The sequence below is a fragment of the Acanthisitta chloris genome, unplaced genomic scaffold (genome assembly GCF_000695815.1).
Source record: "Acanthisitta chloris isolate BGI_N310 unplaced genomic scaffold, ASM69581v1 scaffold7000, whole genome shotgun sequence".
Classification (NCBI taxonomy): domain Eukaryota; kingdom Metazoa; phylum Chordata; class Aves; order Passeriformes; family Acanthisittidae; genus Acanthisitta; species Acanthisitta chloris.
In genome coordinates, this window is record NW_008652142.1 from 1 (window position 1) to 12,963 (window position 12,963).

The 12,963-nt window shown below is 47.9% G+C and overlaps 1 protein-coding gene across 2 annotated transcripts in view; it reads right to left on the reverse strand.

Moving 5' to 3' along the window:
- Positions 1–2,481: 2,481 nt before the first annotated feature.
- Positions 2,482–12,963, reverse strand: part of EPB41 (erythrocyte membrane protein band 4.1) — a 47,088-nt gene continuing 36,606 nt past the window's right edge. For both annotated transcript variants that reach the window (XM_009076049.1, XM_009076042.1), the window contains 4 exons: positions 6,357–6,485; positions 4,687–4,788; positions 4,162–4,242; positions 2,482–2,580 (listed from right to left, as the gene is read on the reverse strand). In XM_009076049.1, coding sequence (XP_009074297.1) covers positions 2,482–2,580; positions 4,162–4,242; positions 4,687–4,788; positions 6,357–6,485 — 411 coding nt within the window. The remainder of the gene's footprint in view (positions 2,581–4,161; positions 4,243–4,686; positions 4,789–6,356; positions 6,486–12,963) is intronic.

The following is a 12,963-nucleotide window of genomic DNA, read 5'->3' on the forward strand; positions in this document are numbered from 1 at the left end:
TATACATTTAAAAAAAAATATAAATCACAATCTCAAAGTCTACTAAAGTGTTCACAAGTGTCTGGGCAGACTCTTCACAGAGCTTGGTTGGGGTGGTTGGTTTTTTTTTTTGCTGTTTGAATTTAAATGCTGGCAGGAGAAACCAGGCCATGATTAGAACATTCCCACAAAGCTCAAAGAGCATCAGTGGGAGCTCAGTCCACAGGGCTGGGGAGAAAAAGCACCTTCAGCCCCCAAAATGATGTTTTCTGGTCACCTCCTCCACACTGGAGCTGGCCCTGGGGGTCTGAAAGCTCAGCCTAGGGATACAGACACTCACCCTGGTGTTTCATTCCAGCAAGGTGGTCACAAAGCCAAGTGCAGACCCTCAGGCCAGAGTGGAAGGAGTGTCAGCACTTCCCATGTGGTTTGGCTCCACCACCTCTTCAAATTCCTTGTTCAGCCTCTCCCAATACAGCTTACAGGCCTAGGAAGGATTGTCTAAAGGAGTTTCAATTCCATGATAGTAGGATACATGCCCTGGGAGATGGGTAACGTGTTCAGCTTTAAATAGCACTGTGAGGGGAGGAAAAAAAAAACCCCAACCCATGACTTAAAAAGAAAAAAAACACCTCCCTAGTTAAAAATCATGACCACAAACAAGTGAAAAACTATGACACTGAAAAAAAATCAGTTCCTGTGAATGCTGCAAAAGCCTACCTGAATAGCATCCCGAGTCCAAACGCCTTAAACACACACTCCTAAGGGCTCTTTAATTTCATGGCATCTAGAAAACACAAACAGGTGGGGAGCACTCAGCAGAGACACACGGGAGGAAGGTGAGATGCTACCACAGTCCTCTTAAAGCTCTAAAATTCACAGTATAAGATACTTGAAGCAACTTCCAGTAGTCCTTAAATCTAGTCAACTATTCAGCTGTGCATAGGCTACACCACAAAACCCTACTGTGCTCACACATTGGGGCCTGGGACCCAGTGGGGAGGGAGCTCAGGGTGGCACCTGGAGCTCCCAAGGGCTGAAAGAATAATCCAGAGGCAATCAGAAAAGCTGCACAAAACTGAAGTTTGACTCTTGAAACTGACTCTCCTGGCAGCAGGACCCACAGCTTGGATCTTGCACTTGGAGTACGCAGGGATGTGGCTTAGCTCCATGATCCCTGATGAGGAGGAGGAGGAGGAGGAGTTACAGGGAGCCCTGGGAGGCAGGTGAGGGGGCTGTGTCTGAAGAGGCTTTGTGTGAGAGGGAATGCAAAATTGAAAACCTGTAAAAAATACTCAGTACAGTTAGAAATATGGCATACTTGTGTCACGAGAGAGAGAGAGTAAAAAAAAAAAACCAAAAACCAACAAAACAAAACCCTATGTCCAAATAAGATCCAGTGGAATCTGGAAAAATCCCAAGTCAAAGCGCAACTCCTAATAAATGATATGAATGTCTCTGAGTGTCAAGTCTTAAATCCGAGGTCTTTGTGCTCCAGGTAGTTTCTTGGTAGTTTTGCTGGGTTTCTTTTTCCTGGTGTTGTGGCTGGCAGGAAGGTTTCCTAGGAAGAGAGGAACTGGGTAAGGTACAGCTATTGACAGCAGCTTGCTGGGAGAGAGAGGAACCTGCTGCCCTGAAGGGGATGAACTGAAATAAGTGAGTCACCATCAATGGCAGGTGGGAAGTGCCTAAAGGAGCTCCAGAAGAGCTCGAGTGGGACTTTGGGCAAGGGCCTGGAGGGATGGGACAAGGGGGAATGGAATCACAATTACAACAGGCTTAGGTTGGATATTGGGAAGGAATTGTTCCCTGTGAGGTGCTGAGGCTCTGGCACAGCTTGCCCAGAGAAGCTGTGGCTGCTCCATCCCTGGAAAGTGTTCCAGGCCAGGTTGGATGGGGCTTGGAGCAACATGCGCTGGTGGAACGTGTCCCTGCCCATGGCAGGAGGTGGGATGAGATAAACCTTAAGGTTCCTCCAACCCAAACCATTCTGAGATTCCATGATCACTGGCATGGGGCAGGATGGGCTTTACAGCACTGAGGCACAGGCAGAACTCCTGAATTCCTCAAGAAGCTCCTTCCCAAACTCCTCAAAACTGCAGAAAAGGGATCTTTCCAGGGAAGGTTGGTGTCCAGCTCAGGAGTTACCTGGCACAGATCTGGGCAGAGGTCTATGTGACACCTACAGCTCAGTGTGCTGCCAGCACATCACAGGTGTTTGGAGAGGCAAAGCAACCTCATGGCAGGAGCTGTGTAGCTTGTAACCAATTCTGGCTCATTTCCACAGCAGGATTAGTGTGTATTTGTGACTCAAATTAGACCTCAAATGGCCTAAGAGGAACAGCCTGAGCAGGACTCACCAGCAAACGATCAGCATTTTACTTCAACCTTGCCCATATTTAGCCAAACCTTGTGTGCACAGAGCTCCTACCCCCTGCCCCAGGAGGGGGGAGCAGCCCCCACCCCTCACTTGTAGGTGGTGTCTCTACTCACACAGCTTGACTACTCCTCTGCAATCTCAGTCTCCTGGTGCACAACCACTTTGGTCACCGACATGTCTGGGTGCTGCTCCTTCGCGGCCTTGATCGCCTGCGCTAGGACCTGCAAGAGAGCACAGGAGAGCACAGGTCAGAGGGGTCAGAGGATGGCAAAGCACAGCACACACCACCCCCAGGGGCAGGAGAGCCTGCTTCTAGGTCTGAAGAATGAAAACCAAAAGTGGATCCACTTCATAGAATCATGGAACATCCTGAGCTGGAAGAGACCCATGAGGATCATCCAGCCCAACTCCTGCCCAGGACACCCCAACAATCCACCCTGGGCCTGAGAGCATTGGCCAAACACTCCTGGAGCTCTGTCAGCCTTGGGGCTGTGCCCACTGCCCTGGGGAGCTGTTTAGTGCCCAAACACCTCTGGGGGAAGAACCTTGTCCTGATATCCAACCTAAACCTGTTCCAGTGCCCAAACACCTCTGGGGAAAGAACCTTTGCCTAATCTCCAGCCTAACCCTCCCCTGACACAGGCCCCAGCGATGGGTCCTGCCGCTGGTCCCAGAGATGGAGCTGTCCCTGCACTGCCCCTTGGGACGAAGCTGAAGAACCCAATGAGCTCTGCCCTCAGCCTCCTCTTCTCCAGGCTGAACACACCAAGTTTCCTCAGCCCCTCCAGGTCCTTCACCATCTCCATGTCCCTCCTTTGGAAACTCTAACACCATTAGATCTTAAACTGTGATGCCCAAAACTGCCCTCAACACTTCAGTTGCTCACTTTGGTGACTTTTGGTGTTAATACATCATTTCTGAAAGGAAAAACTGCTTTTTAACCATACCCCCCATCTCTCCACTGCCCCATGGCAGAAGATGGATGACAGCAATGAAGCAAACCCTGTTTATTCCTCCAGCAAGTGTGATGAGCACATTTCAGACACCATCTCAGACATTTTCTGTTGGAATTAATAAACTTAGTTCTTGTCATAAGAATATTCTCCACCCCCACGATACTTGCAACTAAATTTAAATGCAAAGTATAATTCTCTGATGACAAAATCATCACTTCCAACACACCAAGAGGCCAATGAGGCTGACTCATCAGAAAGGTTTCATATAAAGCTGATGAGATTTAATGCAGGTGCTGAGTGCTCTGAAACGACTTCTGGCACTACACAGCAGCAAGAGTGCTTTAAAGTTAGGACAAAATCAATGCAGCTTAGCCAGATGTCAATGAAAACTTTTATTTCACATTTTTATGGATTTGCTTTAAAAACTGCCATTTTTCCCAAACCAATTCTGGAACCCAAACTTTGCTGCCAACACCAGTTGCAGAGCAGAATTCAGCTTGGCTGGCCCAGCTGCATCATGTCAAAAAGGAAATTTATGATTGATATAGAATCATTGAATCACAGGATGGTTTAGGTTGGAAGGACCTTAAAGCTCATCTCATTCCACCTCCTGCCATGAGCAGAGACACCTTCCCCTAGCCCCAGGTTGTTCCAAGCCGCATCCAACCTGGCCTGGAACACTTCCAGGGATGGAGCAGCCACAGCTTAAAAACATATCAGTTTGGAAGTTTTATTTCTAACCCAGGAAAGTTCCCCTGGGTCATTTTCTAGTGAAGTTGCCTGTTGAAAGGCAACCTGAGTGTGCCAGCTCTGGGAAGCTCTCTTGGATCACATCCTCGTTCCTACCTGGTCATGGTCTACATCTGCATCTCCTGTGATGACAATCCTCTTCTCAATCCGTGTCTCTGAAATTCCACCTTTTACAGTCTAATACAGAAGGGAAAGCTGCTGTTAGTGTAGAAGTGCAGAGGAATTTGAGTGCACTGGGGCTGCTGTCTAAAGACAGGATCCAAAAATAGTGTCACCCAACCCTGCTGTCGTACCACAGCATCAGAATCACGAGGGGAAACTGCTGCTGCTCAAAGAAAACCTGTCAAAGAGTCATTTTCTTACAGCTGAGCCAGGGAGGAGCTTTTCCTCACAGTACAGCTCCTTCCTCATGTCCCACAGCTCATGTCCAAGGACTGTGCTGCAATCAACCATCACCCAGGCCTAACCCTGCCCACCTGGGACTCTCCTGCTTTGATCCTGGTATTAATCATGGTTTTTGAGAGGAATTCTCATGAGGGTTTTTTTTCCTTATTATTCCACCCTGCCCAACTCTCCATCAGGCTGTTGTAGCTGTTGTTTTCTGGTGTTCCCTGGTGTTACCTTGGTGATCTGGGTGGTGGTGGTGCTGCTGGTGGTTTCTGAAGTGATGGTCTGGGCAGTCAGCAGGATGCCAGGGTCCAAATCCCCATTGCCACCATCTGTCTGTGGGACACAAGAACAGGCCATCAGTCTGTGGGCAGTGTGGGCAGGAACAGGGGCTCCACATCACCAGAGCAGGATGCAATCCAAGGACAGAAGCTCCTCTCCATCATGGATCACAGGTCAGAGCCAGCCAACCTGTGCCCAGCTGCACAAGGGCTGAAGGCTGAAAATCCCTGGACTTTCAGGCTGGAAAAGCACAGATCCACAGAATGCTCCAGAGAGGACCTGTGACACTCTCAGACTGGGGTGGGATGCACCAAATCTGGACACACTGCTGGCCATGCCCCTCCTGCTTGGACCACAAAGGGAGCCCAGTGCAGACACTGATCCCAAAGTCCACCTGCCTGCATCCATGGAGATCCACAAAGCCAAGAGCACAACCTGCTTCAGAAGGTACTTGTCACCCTTCCTCCCCACAGACAGCACCTTGCACATCCCTCACTTTATGCTTTGCAGAACATCCAGGTATTTGCTGAACCAGGAACAACTTTTAGCCCTGATTCTCGGATCACAACCTACAAGGGCTGCCCAACATCCTAAGCTAAGTCATCCTGGCCATGCTGGCCATGTCCCCAGCTTGGCAGTGGGACGATTTCTGGAGTTACCACAAGGTGGGACCATTTTCCACAGACTGGAAGAAATCTCATGGCACATCACATCCCAGTGCACACACAGCCAACAGCTTGGGAATCCCAAATTCTGTGGTCCATGGGATACCCACACCCCAGCTGATAACCCACAGCCACTGCACTCCAGCAGCAGAGCATGGACTGCTGCTAACAATCACTTATGGCAAAGTCAAGCTAACACAGGTTCCAAATTCCCAAACACATAAACAGGCAGAGAGAACTGGAATTGTTCAGCCTGGAGAAGAGAAGCTCCAGGGAGACCTTACAGCCCCTTCCAGTGCTTAAAGGGGCTCTAGGAGAGCTGGAGAGAGACTTTGGACAAGGGCCTGGAGGGACAGGACAAGGGGGAATGGCTTCCCAGTGCCAGAGGGCAGGGATAGATGGGATATTGGGAAGGAATTCCTGGTTGGAAGGGTGGTGAGGCACTGGCAGAGTCATATCACTTGCATATGCTGATATTGCTCCACTAACATCTTTAGTTTCCCATCACCAGATACTCAAGTCTAGCTGCATTCTATACAAAACTTCTGATGTTCAACAACCATTTCAGCCTTGAAACCTAAAGGACACTCAAATAATTTATAAACCAAGCTGTGAAGAGGCATAAACAGCAAGGAGAGCTCAGGAGAACAGGACAGAAAAAAGGCCAAGTCAGGTTAACACTGTACAGTGAAATCTCCATCTCAAAACCACCAGTGGCTGAAGATAAATTCTGTTTGCATATACATCCTGAAAATATTAATTACTCTTCAGGGATAGCAAACCCACTGCTCCTCTAAAAATACCAGATGCACTTGGAAAGAGGGTCCACAGCATCAGTTAACCTCTGTGCTGCGTGGAGAAAGGCAGGTGCTGCTGCCTCATCCTCAGGATTCGGGAACAAAAGGGCTTCCTTGAGTTCAACCAAGCCCCTGGAAAATGAATCAGAACACACCTTACCTGTGCAGCTTCGTAGGTGATGGTCTTAGTCTCTGTGTGGACAATGGGGACTTCTTTGGTGGGGATTTCACTTTTGACAGCGCTGGACACGTCGGAGATGGTGACAGTCTGTGTCTTCACTAGTGGGGGCTGTGAGACAGGGTTAAAAACATCTTGTCAACACCCAGTTCCCATCTCCACAGCCTGACCGTGCTGCTGGCAAGTGTTCTGACACTGATCTGATAAAAGCACTGTGGGAACCAAGGTCAGCCTGGAAATCTTTGGGTTTAAGTCTCTGGAATGACACACTGCTTAGAGGGCAGAGATCAGGCGTGAGGATTAGCCAGGCAGCAAAATCCTCCAGCCCTTCCCCACACCGAGGCCTCTGGGCAGCCCAAACGAGGCATTAAGGGTTTAACTGGTGTGTCACAACACCACAGAGACACTGTCTCCACTGATTCTTAACTTTCTAATTACCAGAAGCTCATTGCCAGCTGCCAGTAGAAGATGACCCTCATCTGCTGATGACAATGTCAGGATTAACACCAACCCTGGGCACACAAAGACCTGATCACAGCTGAGCAGCTTTATCCTGACTGCAAGTGAAACTCTGGACTATTAAAAAAAAACCCTCATCAGATCTTTAACTTTTATTAAATCAATGTCAGATAAAACAGAAAGAGAAATAAGGAAGGGGGAAGAAAAATCACTTGTTCCACCACCTGATGATCATCCAGAAGAAGACAGAGTTAGTTCAGACCCAGTGCTTTCCCAGAGGACTGGAATTCTGCTCACCATCCCCAAACCTGCCAGATGCCACCGTGATTGTTAGCAGGGGAACTGGACATCTACTGAACCAAAAGCAACATCAACACTGAAGCAGGCAAAAACACCTTCCATGAGATACAAACACTCCCCATGGTGGGGAGCACAGAGGGAACATGTTGGCAGCACTTCAAATTTGCTCTGCTGGGCTGAGGCTCAGCTGCAGTTCCAGCAGGAGCCAGCAAAATCCTTAAGGAGCTAAGACAACATGGTTTTGGAGCCTAAATATTGCCTTTTCGTGGGGATGCCACGGGATGCTTTGAGCAAGGAAGGGCAAAGGGTGACGGTGTTTAATGCAGAGAGAAATCGAGACAGGTTTGCTGTGAGGATTCACCAGCTCTTAGCTCCAAGCAGGAGTCCAAGCCAAGCAAACCCAACTCCTCTCCAGGCTGTGGCATCTGCTTGCTGCAGTGTTTGGCTCCCACTCCAAAGGCAGGCAGGGCTGGGGTGCAGGCACTGGGACTCACTACCTGGAAGCAGCGAATGACCTCCGGCAGCCTGTTAGGAGCATCTGAGTCGTGACATTTGCCATTTGGCTTTCTAAAGGCAAATCTGTCTTCACCATCCTCTGCCACCTCCTCCTCTTCTCCCCAGGGCTGCTGGGGAGGGGCAGCAGGGCTGGGGGGAAGCTCTGGCTCAGAATGCTCCGAGTCCTCCTCCACATCCACACAAACCCCCTGTGCACAGCTCAGGTCCTCCTCGCTCGTGGGGAGGTTGGGAGCTGCTGCCTCCTCCTCCTCCTCCTCCTCGCTGCTTAGGGAGGAAGCACCATAGTGGAGGCTGGGAGAAGGCTCTGAGGCAGGTGGCACTGGGGTCTCACTAAAAGCTACCAACTGCTTTGAGCCCTCCCATGCAAAGCCAGTGATAACACTGCTCCTCTCTGGCACTGCAGCCACATCCTCTCGGGAGAGAAAGTCACTCATTTTCTAAAAGAAATGGATACACAAAAAATCCAGAGAGAGAGAAAGAGAGAGAGAGAGACAAAGAGAGCGTTAGGGAGAGCAGGAGGGCATGAGGCATCAAGGCAAAACATCAGTTTCTTGTCAGATATCACATCTCCAGTAACGCATGCAACAGTGGGTTGGACCTCTGTGCTGTGTGATGTACTCACTGCACGCACTGGCACAACCTTCCTGGGGCATTACCAACCTCCTCTCCTGAATTCTAAGCAATTAACATAAACCCAACTCACTGCACCTAAAGGAAGAGCCACCACTAAGCACTTTTTGCCCAGTTTGGAAACAGGAATAATTTCAGTGTAGTTAAGTGGAGACTTGTGAACATCCAAATCTCCCATGTGCAACCAAACCCACCCACTACCCCAAAACCATCCAGCAAGTCATGGGATGTTCACTCCATCACCACCGAGCACACAGGTCAGGTTACTGCTCAATAAGCTGCATCAGACCATATATTCAGGGCTACCAAAATAATTGTAACATCCTTTATCCCCAGAGCAGTTGGTACATGGAAATGTTTGAGATAGCTAAACTTTCTGAAGGTACAACATCAGTGACATTTGTGATGGGGCACAGGAGGGAAGACATGTTATGATGCAACTCAGCCCTCTGAGAAGGCATCAGGCATGTCCTGAGCACCTGGAATATTAGGAAAGAGCTGCCAAGGCCAAGGGTTTAACTAAGACTGGTGTTATCCTGCTCTCTATGCAGCTCCTTAGCAAGGTCTCAACTAGGTCTCCTGGTACCTCTGGAAGCACTCGAGGCAGGAGAGAACAACACTGACAGAAAGGGAAGAGCTGAAACAAGAGCAAAACAATCACCCTAAGACTCTGTGGTTCTATATCCAGATCCCACCCTCAATTGCCTAAGGAGAGATACTCCACTGCAATATTCCACAGAGTTATTTCAAAGGAGTTATCAGCTTTGAACACCCATGTCTTAATCTTGCTTTAAAACCTGAATTTCTATACTGCCAGTATAATGATCTTGCCTTAATTAGATATGCTAAACCTTGCAAATGACTCCTGGGATCTGCAGAAGACACAGCACATTTGGGGTTTAATGGAACATGCCATAGGAGTGAGATTTCCTTACGTTACAGCTGGGGCACTACTTGCCCCAGAGGAAGAATCACAGATAAAACAAAGCAGATTAAGCAGCTACACAAACATTGATCTATTTAAGAGACAAAAACCTGTGTACAGTCAAAACAACTTGCCAGTTCCCTTTCAGACAGAGAAAATCATTTGCATTTTGGAAGTATCTGGTATGACAGAGGCAGAAAGGAAGGGAAAGCTGGAATGGAGCTGGTGGTGTACGTGTGCTGGACACCAGCAGAGCCAAGTGCAGCAGCAAACATGCAAGCTGGAGAGTCAGAGTGAAATCCTGATAAGATCAACTCATCAGAAGCACTTTTTGTCTTGCCTTCCTATTCCACTGGTAAGAAGATAGACTAATGGAAAGGTATTTGTCTCTAGATAAAATGAGCTATATAAAACTCCCCCCTAGGAGTTTCAGCATCTGTTACATATTCTGATCTTATCAAGATTTATTTGAAATTGCCAAGGCAAAAGCATTCCTACTTTTAGGGCTCAGATTTGCAGAGTTCCAAGCTCTCCTTGAGACCCAGGAAAGCTGAGAGCTGCCTGGGCTGCAAACTACTCATTGCCAGGGACACAAACCCAACCCAGCAAGGCCTAACCCAAGCACAAAGCAGCCAGACACAGAGTAAATCAAACACAGGACAGGATGCAATGCCCCAGAAGAAACAAATCGACCCAGACACGAATGCAACTAAAGCATCACCCTCTGAATCCAAATCCTTGTGCGCCTGAGGACACAACTTAAGCATTGCAGTGTGAAGTGACACACAATTAATTCAGACTGGGGATAAATTAATAACAGGCTTAGTTGCAAGGCTGATAGCAGCAAGCAAGAGGATTTGTTTTTCCTTAAAAGTGGTTTTGTGCAGATCTGTTGGCCTGTGTTTTGTCAAGGCCCTGCTGTTCTGGCTCTGGATCTGATGGCATGAGCCAACCACACTGTTGGAGTGGATGTGGTTATCACATTGCTGCCTCTCCCTGAAGAATATTCCATTATTCTCAGCCCAAATCAGACTGCAATCCTGCAGGAAACTTAAGGAGTGTTAGAATGATGTCCACCTGCCAGTTACCAAAGATACTTAATTAAAACTGAGAAGCTACAGTGCACACTAACTCCCTACAACCTCAACACAAAGCACAAGGTAATCCCAGCTGCTTAGTACACTTCCCAGTCTCCTCCTTTTCCAGCATGGCAATGGAAGTGTGAACACTGTTATTAGGTTATCCCCAAACAAGGATCCACAGAAGCTCATGGGCTTGGTGTGACTGTCTAGAGATGCACAAGGAGATGATGTTGCTTTTGCAGCAAACCACACTCACCAGTGAGCGCTCCCAGCCCAACGGATGCTCAACCTCACAGCTGCCAAAGCACTTGGGGAAAAAGTATCATGAAGCAGAAAACAAGAGATCCTTATTTTACAGTACCTGCCATTGCCTTACAGACCTGCTTTGCCTTAAAGATAGAAGTTAAAAGAGTTTAGAAGCTGTTCACAACACACCCTGGCACGGAGGAGGAAAGCTGTTACCTATGGGTTTACATGAATTCTTTAGTTGTCATTGATTTGTTCACAACATCCTGACCAGCCCAGTCAGGCACAGAAGGATAAAAGAGATTTAAATCAAAAGTAAAAGTATTGCTAAAAAATACACAGCATGATGGAGATTTCAAAGGTTCAATTCTGTCGTGAACAGGAATGTTAGACACACACAGCAACCACCTCCAATCCTGCACCGACCACTTGGCAACAGGAAACAACCTCAAGGTCAAGACTTAAATTGTCCAAATAAGGTTGTTGGGCAATATGATTCCTCTCCCCATCCACCCTGCTCCCCTTCTCATCCCTTTTGTGGAGCATCAGAGGCTTCTCAGTCCAAATTCCCTCTGCAGAGAACTAACTAGTGGCACTTCAGGTGCTGCCTCTGGCTTAGTGCAGCAGCAGCAGGAGGTAAGAGTGGGGACACCATCAGGGTTTAGAATTGCCATAGATGTTGTGCTGCTGCCTTTGGCTTCCCTCATTCCATAGTGGAAGTTACATCTCTGCTCTGATGCCTGGGGAACAGCAGCATCAGCACCAGATTTGCTTTGCTGTGATCACTCAGGACAGCACAGAATGAGCCAAACAAGTAAATCATCTCACAAAAGAAAAGTTGGGGGAGTTAAAATTACTCTTGATGCAGCCTCAGTTACAAGCAGCCAAAACCCAACCAGAGGCTCAGTCGGATCATGGAGCAGAGGAATAGTAGTTTCTTCATTTACAAATCCCCAAAGGAGCATTTTTGCCCCCAGATTAACACACCACGTGGGGCAGAGGCTCTCATAGCTGTGCTGTGCAGGACCTGTGTCACTTCTGCTCTCAGAACAACTTTCTGCAATGGATTTTTCCCCCCCATTCAGCCTCAGAAGCAAAGTGGGAGAAGGTGTTAGTTAGGTTAAGCATTTAGTCAAGGGCTGAAACTCCCTGTAAACAAAGCCTGCCTTAAACCAAGCTGGATTTAATTCTCAGTTGAATTATTCTGAGGAGTCTGAGAGCTCAGAGCCACAGCTCTGTGTGTCCCCTCTCCCCAGGAGCACCAAACCCACACCCCAGGGTGCTCAGCAGAACCAACACCTTGAACATCACCAGCAATGACCTGATGGCTCCTGGTCTAAGAAAGGAATACTCCAGGTTAGTGCAAGTTAACACAGGTTGTATAGAGCTTTTTTTTTTTGGTTAATAAGCAGTGGAAAGAAGGATCTGATTTGCAATAACATTTATTAATGTTAAATGTACATATTTACAAAGAAAAAAATCTGAGAAAAAATACAAAACCGAAAAAAGTGTTCCAAAAGAGCATTTCAGGTAAAAAAGAAAGTGTTTTTAGTCCCCACAAACTGATCCAACACAACTGTGCACCACTGCCAGATGATCCCAAAGGGGCCCAAACCAAGGCCAGTCCTTCCCTCCAGCCACATAAACCACAACAGATGCAGACAGAGACCCAAGAGCAACCATCACTGTCAGTTCTCCAGTGCCACCCACTCCTAAGTACAGACCAAAGAGCTTCTGCATGAATCCATAACCTTTCTTTCAGGCTGAATTTATCCAGAAAGTTTCCTCCCTCATTCTGTAGTTCAGAACAGGCACCATCAACTCCCAAGCAGGAAAAAAGAAAACCCACACCACCAGTGAAATAATTCTCAGAGTGACAAATTACTGACACTTAGCGAAGTAAAAGACACTTTGTCCATAACCATTGGACTTGATGATCCTTGTGGGTCCCTTCCAACTCGGGTTATTCCAGGATTCTATGATAACCTTCCCAGGAGCTCCATGGTACAGACAGGGCAAGGCCAGCCCAGCCTCATTCCTCCAAACACAAACTACTCCCTTGGTGCCACACCAAGGAAATCTACTTCTCCATTATGTCAGGATACGAGGGAAATATGGGATACCAAGTCTTTAGGGTCATCACTACTTACTGCACAGTCTGCAAGGGAGGGGAGCTGGTCCTGGCTGAACTCCATGCCCTGACCTGCACGTGGAGAGTCCTCAATTCAGATTCTGTTGACTCACAGAGGCAGCACATGGCAGGAGATGCAGCCAATACCCTCACTTATCTGCTTACTTTCAATAGTGGAAAAGAAAAAAGGGATGCTGTTTTCCAGCAAAGAACACCTAGAGTGTCACCACTGACCATCACTTACAAAGCTGATACTCAACACACACTTGGAGCTGAATCCAAGTCCCAAGACACCAGCTC